The sequence below is a fragment of the Oncorhynchus nerka genome, linkage group LG1, assembly GCF_034236695.1.
Source record: "Oncorhynchus nerka isolate Pitt River linkage group LG1, Oner_Uvic_2.0, whole genome shotgun sequence".
Classification (NCBI taxonomy): Eukaryota; Metazoa; Chordata; class Actinopteri; order Salmoniformes; family Salmonidae; genus Oncorhynchus; species Oncorhynchus nerka.
The window spans coordinates 38,909,446-38,928,844 of NC_088396.1; the positions used below are offsets into that span (position 1 = coordinate 38,909,446).

Here is a 19,399-nt window from a genome sequence, read left to right on the forward strand (position 1 = left end):
TCGTCTACTTCGGTCGCGGGTGTAAGTCTCTGATTGTCCACCAGATGTCACAATGTCCTTTTTCTTAGTAGTCTGTTTCCTTACCCTCGTTCTGTGAGAGGGGTCTTCTGAAGACGGCTAATCAGCCATGCAGATGGATCACCACTATTTTAAGAGTGTGAAATGTCAGAATAATAGTACAGAGAATGATGTATTTTAGCTTTTATGTCTCATCACATTCCCAGTGGGTCAGAGGTTTACCTACACTCAATTAGTATTTGGTAGCATTGCCTTTAAATTAAGCTTCGTGAGAGATGTTCAGCCAACACACTGTTCTCAAACGTTTCGGGTAGCTTTCCACAAGCTTCCCACAATAAATTGGGTGAATTTTGGCCCATTCCCCCTGACAGAGCTGGTGTACGTTTGATTTTATTTATACAGGGACAGTGCACATTAATCAAAGTTTCAGTAAAAGTGACGGTTTTTGCCAGCCGGCTAATTTTCAACCGCAGTCCCTGGGCAGGTTATTAAAAACAATTACAATATAGACAATTACAATATATCATTGAGCAGTGAGCACACGCAGAGCAACATAGGACAAGCAAGACGTAGCATACAGACAGAGCAATATAGAACAAAAAGCAGCAAGGCAAAATTCATAAAAGCAACAAAGTGTTTCCACACCTCACAAGCTACAGACAACAGACATAACTGAGTCAGGTTTGTAGGCCTCCTTGCTCGCACACACTTTTTCAGTTCTGCCCACACATTTTCTATAGGATTGAGGTCAGGGCTTTGATGGCCACTCCAATACCTTGACTTTGTTGTCCTAAAGCCATTTTGCCACAACTCTGGAAGTATGCTTGGGGTCGTTATCCATTTGAAAGACCCATTTGCGACCAAGCTTGAACTTCCTGACTGATGTCTTGAGATGTTGCTTCAATATATCCACATAATGTTACTTCCCCATGATGCCATCTATTTTTTTAAATGCACCAGTCCCTCCTGCAGCAAAGCCTCCCCACAACATGATGCTGCCACCCCCGTGCTTTTTCCTCCAAACATAACAATGGTCATTATGGCCAAACAGTTCTATTTTTATTTTATCAGACCAGAGGATATTTCTCCAAAAAGTACAATCTTTGTCCCCATCCCCTCTTTGTGCAGTTGCAAACCATTGTCTGGCTTTTTTATGGTGGTTTTGAAGCAGTGGTTTCGGAGGACGCATGGCTTTCGACCTTCGTCTCTCCCGAGCCCGTACGGGAGTTGTAGCGATGAGACAAGATAGTAACTACGAACAATTGGATACCACAAAATTGGGGAGAAAAGTAAAATCAAAAAAATGAAAATAATAATAAATGTTCCAACCGGAGAATTCCTGTGTCTGTAGAAAAGCAATGGAACGCAAGCTAACTTTCACATGACCGCGCGTCACGAGCTCGTGGCAATCTCCCAGACACCTGGCTCAATCCCCACATTCGCCTCCACTTCACAGTAGAAGCCTCAAACAAAGTTCTAAAGACTGTTGACATCTAGTGGAAGCCTTAGGAAGTGCAACATGACCAATATCCCACTGTATCTTCAATAGGGAATGAGTTGAAAAACGAGCAAACTCAGATTTCCCAGTTCCTGGTTGGATTGTTCAGGTTTTCGCCTGCCATATGAGTTCTGTTATACTCACAGACATCATTCAAACAGTTTTAGAAACGTCAGAGTGTTTTCTATCCAAATATACTATTTATATGCATTTGTTAGCTTTTATGGCTGAGTAGCAGGCCGTTTACTCTGGGCACCTTATTCATCCAAGCTACTCAATTCTGCCCCCCAGTCACCAAGAAGTTAACTCACATGTTTTATACCCCCGGGGCAAAAAGGGGCGTTTCCGTCTTCATGGCAAGTTCTCTGGGGCGTATCTAGTTACGAAGCAAGGTATCACAATGTACTTTGATCTCAGACAACTAAAATTCACAGTTCATCTTTACAAAAACATGCTCTTTGATCTGGATATTTTCTACACAAACGCACAGTAAGTAAACATCATGTCCATATTATGAAAGCTCTTCAAGTTAATGTTTGTTATAATGTTGTCTTAATTTTTTGTTACAAAAATGACATTGATTTTCATATTCCATCTATCGTTGTTACCACCAATTTGGCTGTTAAAATATATTGTCCCAAAGTCCATTTATTGCACGTTACCGTTCTGAGGTAGATTCTCCATAGACCCACCATACATTCTAACCATCCACACTGAGAGGACAAAGGATTTGTCTACTGCCTTATGGTTTACAATGAGCATGAGGTGTCATAACCCCCCCCCCATCAATCTCTCTCCCCCACTGCGGGGGTGAGAGATGTCTCTGTAGGACTGTGATCCACTGTAACCTGACCCGAACAGTCATGACAAGTGTGTGTGTGTCAAACAGAGTGTGTTACCTCAAACATGGAGGGCTTTTCTTGAAGCAGCAGTGCAATGTATTTGTAGTCTGCATAGGCCCAGTACAGAGAGAGGGGGTAGTTCGAGAAACACCCCACATCTTCTGCACCAGTCTGACCCTTTGTCCAGGACTGAAACTCCTCCAGTTTGGCCTCCACATATGAGCATTGAGTCTCAAAAAGAGGTGCTTTGACATAAAAAAAAGGATAGAGGGATAGTTGGAGGGAGAGAGAGAGAAAGCCAAAGAGAGTGATAGAAAAGAGACAATGAAAGACAGACAGAGGAGAGAGAGACAATCATGATAACATGTAATGCGCTTCAATTAAGCTATTAAATCAATAAATTCCATGTCTAAACAACATTTTTAATCAAAAGACTATTATAAAGACTTGACATTTTATTTACACCCTGATTTCAATCATCTAGGCCTATTCTCTATTGGCTTCTCAATTTGATTTAGTCTGGTTGAACAATGTTTCAGTACCACGTGGCGGTATTCAAATGTATAATCAACCATGTTAAATTATACCTTGTCTGCTGTTGTCACAAATTATGTAGCTGTAATTGATTTAGCAGTCAAATTACCCCAGCTCCATATTATTGGAGGATACAGTCTCTATTGTTGCCCTTGAAATAAATGATCTCTTTAACATAGGCTACTGAAGGCTGGCAGACAAAGGGCAATATTTATGCTACCAAATGTACAAAGCAACTTTTATGGAGCTTTATTTAAGACCATATCCAACTGCAAAACTTGCCAGAGACGACTGGAGGAAGCTTGAGGTCAACTGTTCTGCAGCTGAACAATGACTAATAGGCCATTAACAATGGCTTGAAAACATTGGGAAGGCACAATATATCACCACCAAAGCAGAACTAAACTAAACATGGGCATACATTTGCAGTTTTCTACCATATTTTATTTGACCTTTATGAACATAAATTGTTATATACAACAGTAAACAACAAGGTCTTTGGTCCCAAAGAGGCAACTTGTCAAGGAGAAATATTAACAACAACATAGCCATGCAGGATGCATAGCACAGTGCTCAATGGCTGACTGCACTTCAATTATGATGACTGGTGGAGTTGAATATCTTCATGACAATGCCTAAAAAGTTTAGTGTACATTGCCTAAAGTTGTTAGTCTCAGCAGCTGAGGTGATACAAAGTACTCTGAAACACAATCAAAACTAACTGCAAATGCATCCAACAAGTTTGTAGAGTCAAGAGCTTGATGTAAATCACTGCATGCTAGGAATATGGGACCAAATACTAACATTTTGACTAATTTATTTATAAGAATTTTTAGGGGTGGCAATCATTTTTACCCCTACCTTTGAGAAAAAAAGTATTACTTGTTAAACAGTATTAGTTGTTGGACACGGTGTTAACAAACCTCCAGACAAGCTTCAATGCCATACAACACTCCTTCCGTGGCCTCCAACTGCTCTTAAATGCAAGTAAAACTAAATGCATGCTCTTCAACCGATCACTGCCCGCACATCTAGCATCACTACTCTGGACGGTTCTGACTTAGAATATGTGGACAACTACAAATACCTAGGTGTCTGGGTAGACTGTAAACTCTCCTTCCAGACTCATATTAAGCATCTCCGATCCAAAATTAAATCTAGAATCAGCTTCCTATTTCGCAACAAAGCATCTTTCACTCATGCTGCCAAACATACCCTCGTAAAACTGACTATCCTACCAATCCTTGACTTTTTATTTATTTATTTTTTATTTATTTAACCTTTATTTAACCAGGTAGGCTAGTTGAGAACAAGTTCTCATTTGCAACTGCGACCTGGCCAAGATAAAGCATAGCAGTGTGAACAGACAACACAGAGTTACACATGGAGTAAACAATTAACAAGTCAATAACACAGTAGAAAAAAAAGAGAGTCTATATACATTGTGTGCAAAAGGCATGAGGAGGTAGGCGAATAATTACAATTTTGCTGATTAACACTGGAGTGATAAATGATCAGATGGTCATGTACAGATAGAGATATTGGTGTGCAAAAGAGCAGAAAAGTAAATAAATAAACAGTATGGGGATGAGGTAGGTAAAATTGGGTGGGCTATTTACCGATAGACTATGTACTACTTTGGCGATGTCATTTACAAAATAGCCTCAAACACTTTACTCAGCAAATTGGATGTAGTCTATCACAGTGCCATTCGTCTTGTCACCAAAGCCCCACATACTACCCACCACTGTGACCTGTATGCTCTCGTTGGCTGGCCCTCGCTACATATTCGTCGCCAAACGCACTGGTTCCAGGTCATCGATAAGTCTTTGCTAGGTAAAGCCCCACCTTATCTCAGCTCACTGGTCAGCATAGCAGCACCCACTCATAGCACGCACTCCAGCAGGTATATTACACTGGTCATCCCCAAAGCCAACTCATACTTTGGCCACCTTTCCTTCCAGTTCTCTGCTGCCAATGAATGGAATTGCAAAAAAAAAAATGAAGCTGGAGTCATATCTCCCTCACTAACTTTAAGCATCAGCTGTCAGAGCAGCATACCGATCATTGCACCTGTACACAGGCCATCTTGTAAATAGCCCACCCAACTACCTCATCCCCATATTGTTATTTATTTTTTGCCCCTTTGCACCCCAGTATCTCTACTTACACATTCATCTTCTGCACATCTATCACTCCAGTGTTTAATTGCTAAATTGTAATTATTTTGCCACTATGGCCTAGTTATTGCCTTACCCCCTAATCTTACTTCATTTGCACACACTGTATATAGACTTTTCATTTGTTTACTCCATGTGTAACTCTGTTGTTGTTTGTGTCACATTGCTTTGCTTTTATCTTGGCCAGGTCGCAGTTGTAAATGAGAACTTGTTCTCAACTTGCCTACCTGGTTAAATAAAGGTGAAAAAAATAAAATAAATCTGAGCAATTGTATTAGTATAAATAAAGTAATTCCCAACTTTTTGGGGGCATACGTTAAAGCCCAGTATTTTAATTATTTATTTTACACAGTCATTATTGCTGATCTTTAACAAGGGTGTCAATCATTTCAGACCCCACAGTACATACGGAAAGTACTCAGACCTCTTGACGTTTTCCACATTGGTTACGTTACAACCTTATTCTAAAACAGATGGAGAAAATAAATCCCCTCATCAATCTACACACAATACCCCATAATGACGAAGTGAAAACAGGTTTTTAGAATTTGTTGCAGATGTATAAAAAATAAAAATAACTTATTTACATAAGTATTTAGACCCTTTGCTATGAGACTCAAAATTGAGCTCAGGTGCATCCTGTTTCCTTTGATAATCCTTCAGATGTTTCAACAACTTGGTTGGAGTCCACCTGTGGTCAATTCAATTGAATGGACATGATTTGGGAAGGCACACATCTATCTATATAAGGTCCCACGGTTGACCGTGCATGTCAGAGCAAAAACCAAGCTATGAGGTCAAAGGAATTGTCGATAGAGCTCCAAGACAGGATTGTGTCGAGGCACAGATCTGGGGAGGGTAACCAAAAATGTCTGCGGCATTAAGGGTCCCCAAGAACACAGTAGCCTCCATCGTTCTTAAATGGAAGAAGTTTGGAACCACCAAGACTCTTCCTGGAGTTGGCTGCCCGGCCAAACTGAGCAATCGGGAGAGTACTCAGGATCGAGGGAAAGATGAACAAAGCAAAGTACAGAGAGATCCTTGATGAAAACCTGCTCCAGACTGCTCAGGACCTCAGACTGGGGCAAAGGTTCACCTTCCAACAGTACAACGACCCTAAGCACACAGCCAAAACAATGCAAGAGGGGCTTCGGGACAACTCTGAATGTCCTTGAGTGGCCCAGCCAGAGCCCAGACTGGAACCTGATTGAACATCTCTGGAGAGACCTGAAAACAGCTGTGCAGCGACACTCCCCTTTCAATCTGACAGAGCTAGAGAGGATCTGCAGAGAAGAATGGGAGAAACTCCCCAAATATAGGTGAGCCAAGCTTGTAGTGTCATACCAAACGTGCATAGGGGGTAGGGGCTGCATGACGTGTATAGGGGGTAGGGGCTGCATGACGTGTATAGGGGGTAGGGGTTGGAGTCGTTTCTGCACTGGGTCGTTCTCTTACTCTTCTTTTCATGCTGTCTCCTTCCCATTCTGAACCGGACAGCCTTCCCTCCAAGGCATCGTGACAGGTGGTCTACAGTCCAGAGGAGCACTGGCCAATCACAGGTAATGTTGAGGAAGACGGCAGGCCTCTGGAGAGATCCCAGGATCTTCTGGATCTCTTCTGGGCTGAAGGGCTTGGAGGTCATAGCTGAGCCTGAGGATAACAGGTAAACAGGGTCAGGAGAGAGGTTAATTAATACAATTATTATTCGCTAGTTGCCCAAATTCTATGTGATTTGTGTCTGACACACTTGTTGCCACATTGCCTTTCATTAAAATTTTGGCTACATGAGGAACCTTCTGATTGCCTGTCATCTGCATCATCAGATTAAATGATCTTAAAGGTAATTATACAACGGATTCTGAATGCCGATTGGTTAAAACCGCATTCCAGCCAGTGTCTATTTCATAAATTACCACATGCTTAATCTATGACATTAAAAATGCCGATTTACTCTGTTACATCTGACTGCACAATCCACTGTCATCAGCACAGCCAGGCAATTTATAAACTTGATCTCCACTATAAAAAGCATCTAGACATTCTCACATTTCTTTTAGACATTTTGTTTAACGGCGGAGATTTGTATAAACCTTGCTGACTGTCTCACCGACATTTGCAACATTGTTCTGATATTTCAATTTGATCTCCAGATGTCCAATAGTAATGAACTTGTCGGAAGCCGAGATGAGACAGGCAGACAGCTTTTCTCAGCCAGTCGAAATCATGAATCAGCATAATTTGTATTGAACTATAAATAGAAAACATGTAAAACAAAATTAAGTGCAACTAGTTTGCCGTCTTTCCAGCTTCAGTTTGAAGGGATTGTTGTGTTAGCTGTGTTGTTGGCTAGCTCCTCTGAACAACAGTGTCCAGCTTCAGTGGAAGGGATTGTGTTAGCTGTGTTGTTGGCTAGCTCCTCTGAACAACAGTGTCCAGCTTCAGTGGAAGGGATTGTGTTAGCTGTGTTGTTGGCTAGCTCCTCTGAACAAAAGTTTCCTGACGAGAGAGTACATTTTCTATGCAAGGTGAAATCGTGCATCATTAGTTCATTGTTATGGATGTATCAAATCAAAATTGTATTTGTCACATGTGCCGAATACAACAGGTAGACATTAACCAACAATGCAGTTAATTTTTTTAAATTGATTTTTTATTTCACCTTTATTTAACCAGATAGGCCAGTTGAGAACAAGTTCTCATTTACAACTGCGACCTGGCCAAGTTAAAGTAAAGCAGTGCGACACAAACAACAAGAGTTACACATGGAATAAACAAACGTACGGTCAATGACACAATAGGGGGAAAAAAGTCTATATTCAGTGTGTGGAAATGGCGTGAGGTAAGGCAATAATTATAAGGCATAGTAGCGAAGTAATTACAATTTAGCAAATTAACAAGAGTGATAGATGAGCAGATGATGTGCAAGTAGAAATACTGGTGTGAAAAAGAGCAAACAAGTAAATAAAAACAATATTTATTTGCAAATTATGGTGGAAAATAAGTATTTGGTCAATAACAAAAGTTTATCTCAATACTTTGTTATATACCCTTTGTTGGCAATGACAGAGGTCAAACGTTTTCTGTAAGCCTTCACAAGGTTTTCACACACTGTTGCTGGTATTTTGGCCCATTCCTCCATGCAGATCTCCTCTAGAGCAGTGATGTTTTGGTTCTGTTGCTGGGCAACACAGACTTTCAACTCCCTCCAAAGATTTTCTATGGGGTTGAGATCTGGAGACTGGCTAGGCCACTCCAGGATCTTGAAATGCTTCTTACGAAGCCACTTCTTCGTTTCCCGGGCGGTGTGTTTGGGATCATTGTCATGCTGAAAGACCCAGCCACGTTTCATCTTCAATGTCCTTGCTGATGGAAGGAGGTTTTCACTCAAAATCTCACGATACATGGCCCCATTCATTCTTTCCTTTACACGGATCAGTCGTCCTGGTCCCTTTGCAGAAAAACAGCCCCAAAGCATGATGTTTCCACCCCCATGCTTCACAGTAGGTATGGTGTTCTTTGGATGCAACTCAGCATTCTTTGTCCTCCAAACACGACGAGTTGAGTTTTTACCAAAAAGTTGTATTTTGGTTTCATCTGACCATATGACATTCTCCCAATCTTCTTCTGGATCATCCAAATGCTCTCTAGCAAACTTCAGACGGGCCTGGACATGTACTGGCTTAAGCAGGGGGACACGTCTGGCACTGCAGGATTTGAGTCCCTGGCGGCGTAGTGTGTTACTGATGGTAGGCTTTGTTACTTTGGTCCCAGCTCTCTGCAGGTCATTCACTCTGTCCCCCCGTGTGGTTCTGGGATTTTTGCTCACCGTTCTTGTGATCATTTTGACCCCACTGGGTGAGATCTTGCGTGGAGCCCCAGATCAGGGGAGATTATCAGTGGTCTTGTATGTCTTCCATTTCCTAATGATTGCTCCCACAGTTGAGTTCTTCAAACCAAGCTGCTTACCTATTGCAGATTCAGTCTTCCCAGCCTGGTGCAGGTCTACAATTTTGTTTCTGGTGTCCTTTGACAGCTCTTTGGTCTTGGCCATAGTGGAGTTTGGAGTGTGACTGTTTGAGGTTGTGGACAGGTGTCTTTTATACTGATAAGTTCAAACGGGTGCCATTAATACAGGTAACGAGTGGAGGACAGAGGAGCCTCTTAAAGAAGTTACAGGTCTGTGCGAGCCAGAAATGTTGCTTGTTTGTAGGTGACCAAATACTTATTTTCCACCATAATTTGCAAATAAATTCATTACAAATCCTACAATGTGATTTTATGGATTTTTTTCTCATTTTGTCTGTCATAGTTGAAGTGTACCTATGATGAAAATTACAGACCTCTCCCATCTTTTTAAGTGGGAGAACTTGTACAATTGGTGGCTGACTAAATACTTTTTTGCCCCACTGTAAGTCAGAACCGTCCAAAGTAGTGATGCTAGATGGGCGGGCGGGGTAGCGATCGGTTCAAAAGCATGCATTTAGTTTTACTAACGTTTAAGAGCAGTTGGAGGCCACGGAAGGAGAGTTGTATGGCATTGAAGCTCATTTGGAGGTTTGTTAACAGTGTCCAAAGAAGGGCCAGATGTATACAGAATGGTGTCATCTGCGTAGAGGTGGCTCATGGAATCACCCGCAGCTAGAGCGACATCGTTGATATATACATAGAAAACAGTCGGCCCGAGAATTGAACCCTGTGGTACTGCCATAGAGACTGCCAGAGGTCCGGACAACAGGCCCTCCGACTTGACACAGTGAACTATCTGAGAAGTAGTTGGTCAACCAGACGAGGCAGTCATTTGAGAAACCAAGGTTGTTGAGTCTGCCGATAAGAATACAGTGATTGACAGAGTCGAAAGCCTAGGCCAGGTCGATGAAGACGGCTGCACAGTACTGTCTTATTGATGGCGGTTATGATATCGTTTAATACCTTGAGTGTGGCTGAGGTGCAACCGTGACCAGCTCGGAAAAGGTGGGATTCGAAATGGTCAGTGATCTGTTTATTACTTTAATAATGACTTTAGAAAGGCAGGGCAGGGTGGATGTAGGTCTGTAACAGTTTGGGTCTACTGTCACCCCCTTTGAAGAGGGGGATGACCACGGTAGCTTACTAATCTTTAGGGATCTCGGACGATACAAAAGAGAGGTTGAACAGACTGGTATTACAGGTTGCAACAATGACTGCGGATAATTTTTAGAGAGGGTCCAGATTTTGTAGACCAGCTGATTTGTACAGGTCCAGGTTTTGCAGTTCTTTCAGAACATTTGCTATCTGGTTTTGGGTGAAGGAGAAGCTGAGGAGGTTTGGGCAAGTAGCTGCAGGGGGTGCGGAGCTGTTGGCGGGGTTGGGGTAGCCAGGAGGAAAGCATGGCAAGCCGTAGAGAAATGCTTATTGAAATTCGATTATCGTGGATTTATCGTTGGTGACAGTGTTTCCTAGCCTCAGTGCAGTGGGCAGCTGGGAGGAGGTGCTCTTATTCTCCATGGACTTTACATTATCCCAAAACGTTTTGGAGTTAGAGCTACAGGATGCAAATTTATGTTTGAAAAAGCTAGCCTTTGCTTTACTGACTGTGTATTGGTTCCTGATTTCCCTGAAAAGTTGGATATCGTGGGGACTATTCGACACTAGTGCAGTCCTCCATAGGATGTTTTTGTGCTGGTAGAGGGCAGTCAGGTCTGGAGTGAACCAAGGGCTATATCTGTTCTTAGTTCTACATTTTTTAAAAGGGGCATGCTTATTTAAGATGGTGAGGAAATTACTTAAAGAATGACCAGGCATCCTCTACCGACGGGATGAGGTCAATATCCTTCCAGGATACCCGGGCCAGGTAGATTAGAAAGGCCTGCTCACTGAAGTGTTTTAGGGAGCATTTGACCGAGATGAGGAGTGGTCATTTGACCGCAGACCCATTACGGATGCAGGCAATGAGGCAGTGATCGCAGAGATCCTGGTTGAAGACAGCAGAGTGTATTTGGAGGGCAGGTTGGTTAGGATGATATTCATGAGGGTGCCTGTGTTTATGGATTTGGGGTTGTACCTGATAGGTTCATTGATAATTTGTGTGTCCAGTGCACAGCTGGGGGCAGAAGGTGGTCTATAGCAGGCGGCAACGGTGAGAGACTTGTTTCTGGAAAGGCAGATTTTTAAAAGTAGAAGCTCAAATTATTTGGGCACAGACCTGGGTAGTAAGACTGAACTCTGCAGGCCATCTCTGCAGTAGATTGCAACTTCGCCCACTTTGGTAGTCCTATTTTTTGGGAAAATGTTATAGTTAGGGATGGAAATTTCAGGGTTTTTGGTGGCCTTTCTAAGACAGGATTCAGACACTGCTTGGACATCCGGGTTGGCAGAGTGTGCTAAAGCAGTGAATAAAACAAACTTAGGGAGGAGGCTTCAATTGTTAACATGCATGAAAACAAGGCTTTTACGGTTACAGAAGTCAACAAATGAGAGCACCTGTGGAATGGGAGTGGAGCTAGGCACTGCAGGGCCTGGATTAACCTCTACATCACCAGAGGACCAGAGGAGGAGTAGGATAAGGGTACGGCTAAAGGTTATGAGAACTGGCCGTCTAGTAAGTTCAGAACAGAGAGGAAAAGGAACAGGTTTCTGGGCGAGGTAGAATAGATTCAAGGCATAATGTATTGATTTTAAGAAAAACATTGGTGTTTATGATTAGGTACACGTTGGAGCAACGACAGTCCTTTTTCGCGAATGCGCACTGCATCGATTATATGCAACGCAGGACACGCTAGATAAACTAGTAATATCATCAACCATGTGTAGTTATAACTAGTGATTATGATTTAAGTTTAATGCTAGCTAACAACTTACCTTGGCTTCTTACTGCATTCGCGTAACAGGCGGGCTCCTCGTGAGGCAGGTGGTTAAAGCGTTGGACTAGTTAACCGTAAGGTTGCAAGATTGAATCTCCCGAGCTGACAAGGGCGATTTCGGCCAACCCACCCTTCTAATTTCCTTAATTTTGTGGCTAGAGTCAAATACTTTCTGTGGCACACACTACTGATCAACATGAGCTACCAAAATGATTCTGAAGTGTGCCAGGCCTTACAGTCCCAAGATAGAAGGCAAGAAAATGGCCTTGCCGAAATCCTCCCCACCCCCTTCTAATTTCCTTAATTTTGTCACTATAATCAAATAATTTCTGTGGCACACATCAGTCAAATACTTTTATATAGAACAAACTTCACGCCAGGATAGGCAACCTAAATGAATAATTAACGTATGTGTGTTACATTAAACATAGAGGGAGTAAAATGTAGGCAAGCAATACACATTTCACAACTACTTGTCGAATAAGACATGGGAGAGATTACGAATTTTGGCAAAGAGATTTATTTATAGACTAATACACTATAAACAAATGGCCAAACCGAAAACTGGAGACATTACTAGTGCCTCCCCCGCGATCAAATCGCCATAAAAAAAAAAGAAACGCGGCCTAACGGGATCATTGACAGCTGCCTTGAAGGACACACATAAAAAATGCCTTATACTACGAAGATCAGTGAAATATAGGCTAAACTGACAACAGAGTGCACAAGCAACAGAGTCCATCAAGCAAGTCGCAGTAATGAAGAATTGAGTGTGTTCGCGTTCACGCGAGAATTCTGACAGGTTCTCTACTTCGTCTCGGGCCAACAACACCCGTACCAATATATCCTCCAAACACTGGCTTCTCGGGCATTATCACTGAACCAGAGAGACTCAAACAAACACACATATTACAACTCTATTGTGACAACAGCATAGAAGACAATTGATAATAAAAGAATGACACATATCTAAACTCTCACCACACTTCACGAAAATAAACCTAAGTATGCAGTTTGGCAAGCACAGCAATAATTTGGGGCTCACCTTTCTTTACACGTCCACGAACAAATCAGAGAGGAAGTAAACAAAACTCACGTGAGCGACTTTTTCCCCAATAATACCGTAATGTTAAACTAGGGGGCCATTCCGACTCAATAAGGGCTGAAAATCCCGTTCACATCTATTGAGGAAGGGACCAACATGGATGACAACGGGTTTAAGTTTCAAAATTGTGACCACTTCCGTTCGGGCATGCGCAGTGCAGCTTGAATTGTTGCAGCGACATGGGTTGTTATTGTTTCTCTGGGCAACTGATTTTGAAGTTAGATACATTTGTTGCCATTGTGTAATCGAATATTGGACATCGCGCGCGGATTAAGTCACTGCTGAACGAACGCTACGTTGTATGAAATGCGATGGGTGCTGCATCGAGCACCGAGGGCGAAAGGGAACCACTTATTTTTCCTCCTAACCCCGAGACGAGCATTCAGCCAGTTTACAGCCGAGTCTACGGGAGAAGATGGCTGGTTCTGACTCTATTTTCTTTGCTGGCGTTCATGCAAGGGATGGTATGGAACACTTGGGGCCCAATTCAGAACTCTGCCATTCACGCGTACGATTTCGCCAAATCTGACATCGCCGTGCTGGTTCTATGGGGACCAGTTGGGTTCACCCCTTGGCTGCTATTTATGTGGCTGATGGACAAGAAAGGTGAGTTGTTTTGTTCGAGATGGCAGTACATCTTTACAAATGTATGTCACCATTGCCAAATTATATTTCCCCAGGGTTGTGTCATTTATGCTACAGCGACTTGGGAATTGTTGACGTATACATCATGGGGAAAAAGGAGAAGGTATTGATAACTAGATATCATAGGTCATAATTGATTGACGTTTTTTATCCAATCAACCATACGAATGGGAAACAAACATTTCCCTCAACGTATACACAACATCTGTTGAAATAACTGGCCTAGTTTAATTTTGGTGTGTCTATGTTGAGATAAGAATAGTTAAGATATGCATCCAGTCCAAAGACTAGCTTAAATTATTAAACTATGAGAAAGGGTCTGAACAACAGGTAAACAATCAAAATAATTCCCTGTATTTACATCTGTCATCCCAATGAAAAATCACATGAAATTCACGTGATCACATGTGAAGTGTTTCAAAAACACGTTTTCATCTAATGTTATATGAAGTTAATGTGATGACAACAGTAAAGCAACATGTGATAACATGAAACTGCACAAGATCACATGTGAAGTGTTCCACATGTGAAATCGCGTGTTTTTTTTCCTGTAAGGGGATCATGTAGGTTGACCTCACCGATTGTCTGACACACAGAAAGAACATAATGCTTCTGTCTTTTCAGTAAGTTCAAGTCTTTTGTTGTAGTCATTATGATCTAGCCACCACAAAATAACATGTTCCTATACGAAATGGTGACTGACTGGCTGCCTTGTGGAATTTTTGCTGCCGGCCACTTATGTGTTATGTTGTGAAATCTCTTTCATTTAGCTCTCAAACAACAGTCAAGTATTGTTTACTGACAGTTAAAGTAACACTCAGAAGTGCTGCCTACCAGTCATGCCTGCTAATCACCAAACCAGTTCCTCCACATCAGTTGTTTAAAACAGTTACCCATCTAACACCCGGACCACACTATCAGCTGTTTAAAACAGTTACCCATCTAACACCCGGACCACACTATCAGCTGTTTAAAACAGTTACCCATCTAACACCCGGACCACACTATCAGCTGTTTAAAACAGTTACCCATCTAACACCCGGACCACACTATCAGCTGTTTAAAACAGTTACCCATCTTAACACCCGGACCACACTATCAGCTGTTTAAAACAGTTACCCATCTAACACCCGGACCACACTATCAGCTGTTTAAAACAGTTACCCATCTAACACCCGGACCACACTATCAGCTGTTTAAAACAGTTACCCATCTAACACCCGGACCACACTATCAGCTGTTTAAAACAGTTACCCATCTAACACCCGGACCACACTATCAGCTGTTTAAAACAGTTACCCATCTAACACCCGGACCACACTATCAGCTGTTTAAAACAGTTACCCATCTAACACCCTGACCACACTATCAGCTGTTTAAAACAGTTACCCATCTAAACATCAGCCGGACCACACTATCAGCTGTTTAAAACAGTTACCCATCTAACACCCGGACCACACTATCAGCTGTTTAAAAAGTTACCCATCTAACACCGGACCACACTATCAGCTGTTTAAAACAGTTACCCATCTAACACCCTGACCACACTATCAGCTGTTTAAAACAGTTACCCATCTAACACCCGGACCACACTATCAGCTGTTTAAAACAGTTACCCATCTAACACCGGGACTATCAGCTGTTTAAAACAGTTACCCATCTAACACCCTGACCACACTATCAGCTGTTTAAAACAGTTACCCATCTAACACCCGGACCACACTATCAGCTGTTTAAAACAGTTACCCATCTAACACCCGGACCACACTATCAGCTGTTTAAAACAGTTACCTATCTAACAGCCGGACCACACTATCACCTGTTTAAAACAGTTACCCACATAACACCCGGACCCAACTATCAGCTGTTTAAAACAGTTACCATCTAACACCCAGACCACACTATCAGACCACACTATCAGCTGTTTAAAACAGTTACCCATCTAACACCCGACCACACATCAGCTGTTTAAAACAGTTACCCATCTAACACCCCGGACCACACTATCAGCTGTTTAAAACAGTTACCCATCTAACACCCGGACCACACTATCAGCTGTTTAAAACAGTTACCCATCTAACACCCGGACCACACTATCAGCTGTTTAAAACAGTTACCCATCTAACACCGGACCACACTACCTGTTTAAAACAGTTACCCATCTAACACCCGGACTATCACTGTTTAAAACTACCCATCTCAGCTGTTTAAAACAGTTACCCATCTAACACCCGGACCACACTATCAGCTGTTTAAAACAGTTACCCATCTAACACCCGGACCACACTATCAGCTGTTTAAAACAGTTACCCATCTAACACCCGGACCACACTATCAGCTGTTTAAAACAGTTACCCATCTAACACCCGGACCACACTATCAGCTGTTTAAAACAGTTACCCATCTAACACCCAGACCACACTATCAGCTGACAAAAACAGTTACCCATCTAACACCCGGACCACACTATCAGCTGACAAAAACAGTTACCCATCTAACACCCGGACCACACTATCAGCTGACAAAAACAGTTACCCATCTAACACCCGGACCACACTATCAGCTGTTTAAAACAGTTACCCATCTAACACCCGGACCACACTATCAGCTGTTTAAAACAGTTACCCATCTAACACCCGGACCACACTATCAGCTGTTTAAAACAGTTACCCATCAGCTGTTTAAAACAGTTACCCATCTAACACCCGGACCACACTATCAGCTGTTTAAAACAGTTACCCATCTAACACCCGGACCACACTATCAGCTGTTTAAAACAGTTACCCATCTAACACCCGGACCACACTATCAGCTGTTTAAAACAGTTACCCATCTAACACTATCCTGTTTAAAACAGACCACACTATCAGCTGACAAAAACAGTTACCCATCTAACACCCGGACCACACTATCAGCTGACAAAAACAGTTACCCATCTAACACCCGGACCACACTATCAGCTGACAAAAACAGTTACCCATCTAACACCTGGACCACACTATCAGCTGTTTAAAACAGTTACCCATCTAACACCCGGACCACACTATCAGCTGTTTAAAACAGTTACCCAACTATCAGCTGTTTAAAACAGTTACCCATCTAACACCCGGACCACACTATCAGCTGTTTAAAACAGTTACCCATCTAACACCCAGACCACACTATCAGCTGTTTAAAACAGTTACCCATCTAACACCCAGACCACACTATCAGCTGTTTAAAACAGTTACCCATCTAACACCCGGACCACACTATCAGCTGTTTAAAACAGTTACCCATCTAACACCCGGACCACACTATCAGCTGCTGACCACACTATCAAAAACAGTTACCCATCTAACACCTGGACCACACTATCAAAACAGTTACCCATCTACCACATCAGCTGTTTAAAACAGTTACCCATCTAACACCCGGACCACACTATCAGCTGACAAAAACAGTTACCCATCTAACACCCGGACCACACTATCAGCTGACAAAAACAGTTACCCATCTAACACCCGGACCACACTATCAGCTGTTTAAAACAGTTACCCATCTTCAGCTGTTTAAAACAGTTACCCATCTAACACCCGGACCACACTATCAGCTGTTTGTCAAAAACAGTTTAAAACAGTTACCCATCTAACACCTGGACCACACTATCAGCTGTTTAAAACAGTTACCCATCTAACACCCGGACCACACTATCAGCTGACAAAAACAGTTACCCATCTCAGCTGTTTAAAACAGTTACCCATCTAACACCCGGACCACACTATCAGCTGTTTAAAACAGTTACCCATCTAACACCCGGACCACACTATCAGCTGACAAAAACAGTTACCCATCTAACACCCGGACACTATCAGCTGTTTAAAACAGTTACCCATCAGACCACACTATCAGCTGTTTAAAACAGTTACCCATCTAACACCCGGACCACACTATCAGCTGACAAAAACAGTTACCCATCTAACACCCGGACCACACTATCAGCTGTTTAAAACAGTTACCCATCTTAACACCCGGACCACACTATCAGCTGACAAAAACAGTTACCCATTACCCCATCTAAAACAGTTACCCACCCGGACCACACTATCAGCTGACAAAAACAGTTACCCATCTAACACCCGGACCACACTATCAGCTGTTTAAAACAGTTACCCATCTAACACCCGGACCACACTATCAGCTGTTTAAAACAGTTACCATCTAACACCCGGACCACACTATCAGCTGTTTAAAACAGTTACCCATCTAACAACACACTATCACCTGTTTAAAACTATCAGCTGACAAAAACAGTTACCCATCTAACAGACCACACTATCAGCTGTTTAAAACAGTTACCCATCTAAAAACAGCTGTTACCATCTAACACCCGGACCACACTATCAGCTGTTTAAAACAGTTACCCATCTAACACCCGGACCACACTATCAGCTGTTTAAAACAGTTACCCATCTAACACCCGGACCACACTATCAGCTGTTTAAAACAGTTACCCATCTAACACCCGGACCACACTATCAGCTGTTTAAAACAGCTGTTTAAAACAGTTACCCATCTAACACCCGGACCACACTATCAGCTGACAAAAACAGTTACCCATCTAACACCCGGACCACACTATCAGCTGACAAAAACAGTTACCCATCTAACACCCGGACCACACTATCAGCTGACAAAAACAGTTACCCATCTAACACCTGGACCACACTATCAGCTGTTTAAAACAGTTACCCATCTAACACCCGGACCACACTATCACCTGTTTAAAACAGTTACCCATCTAACACCTGGACCACACTATCAGCTGCCAAAAACATTTTATTTGACTCCTTGGAAACATACAAAAGCAAATAACATATACAGCATATGAAAACAAAAGGCACCTGTCATAAGTTTGTGGTTAGTTAGTCATCTAGGGACATCTCATGACAGTCTCTTTTAAAACAAAAAGATGAAGTGGCTATTGGGTGTCACATAGTAAAAGGCCATAACAGTGTCATATTGTTCATTGTGTTTCGTAACTCTATTCATTCGGGCAAATACTAACTTCCTCTTCAATCAAGTTTTCACTTAGACTTGCACTGTTGTCAATAGGAGTTTAGGATTCACAACCTCTAAGTCAATAAAACCCCTTGAAATGTAACTCTTTAAAAGCATGTGTTAATCTGTAGCATGATTTGGTCTGTGGCCCATGTGGAGCAGTGATGTACACTGCTCCACATCCCAAATGGCACCCTATTCCCTATATAGTCCACTGCTTTTGACAAGAGTCTGTGGGGTTTAAGGATAGACTGCAGGCGTAGTAACAGCTAAGCCTCATCTCTAAGGTGAAATATGCTTGCTGCTGGGATTTCTCTTACCGCCATTTAAAAAATGCTGATGATCTCTTCTCTGTGGCATCTGAAAGGTGACATACAGAATTCATCATATATGACCCATCTGTGGAATAGGCTCCTGTAATATGCTTAAGTAGAGTGGAGGGCACACATGCTGAGGGTGGCAGAATGTGTCAGAGAAAGGAGATCACTTTTTGGGAGTTTGCGTTACAAAGTTGTGTGTTGCGGTGCATCTGATTTTCTAAGCCAACATGTTTAAATCCATAAAATCCTGCCAGACATTGATTTTCAGAGACTCCTCAGGGATGTACATGCAGGCATGTTGGTATGTTTCTCTGCAAAAACAGTAGCTATGCAGTAACCTTCAAAGGATGGTGTGCCTGACTCTCAAATTAAGGAGAT

General features: G+C 42.3%; 2 protein-coding genes across 7 annotated transcripts in view; one reads left to right on the forward strand and one right to left on the reverse strand.

Annotated features, from left to right (window-relative positions):
• LOC115130019 (hspb associated protein 1) overlaps window positions 1–13,121 on the reverse strand; it is a 31,620-nt gene extending 18,499 nt beyond the window's left edge. For 2 of the 6 annotated variants that reach the window (XM_029660806.2, XM_029660801.2), the window contains exons 1-4: window positions 12,957–13,121; window positions 11,254–11,322; window positions 6,528–6,722; window positions 2,416–2,603 (exon numbers count right to left, since the gene is read on the reverse strand). In XM_029660806.2, coding sequence (XP_029516666.1) covers window positions 2,416–2,603; window positions 6,528–6,722; window positions 11,254–11,284 — 414 coding nt within the window. In that variant the 5' untranslated portion in view covers window positions 11,285–11,322; window positions 12,957–13,121. The other 4 variants (XM_029660821.2, XM_029660813.2, XM_029660825.2 and 1 more) reach the window with 4 other exon arrangements.
• Window positions 13,122–13,185: 64 nt separating this feature from the next.
• The window catches only part of LOC115130055 (solute carrier family 49 member 4-like), an 81,901-nt gene continuing 75,687 nt past the window's right edge, over window positions 13,186–19,399 (forward strand). Inside the window, exon 1 of the mRNA XM_065018591.1 lies at window positions 13,186–13,622. Coding sequence (XP_064874663.1) covers window positions 13,328–13,622 — 295 coding nt within the window. The 5' untranslated portion in view covers window positions 13,186–13,327. The remainder of the gene's footprint in view (window positions 13,623–19,399) is intronic.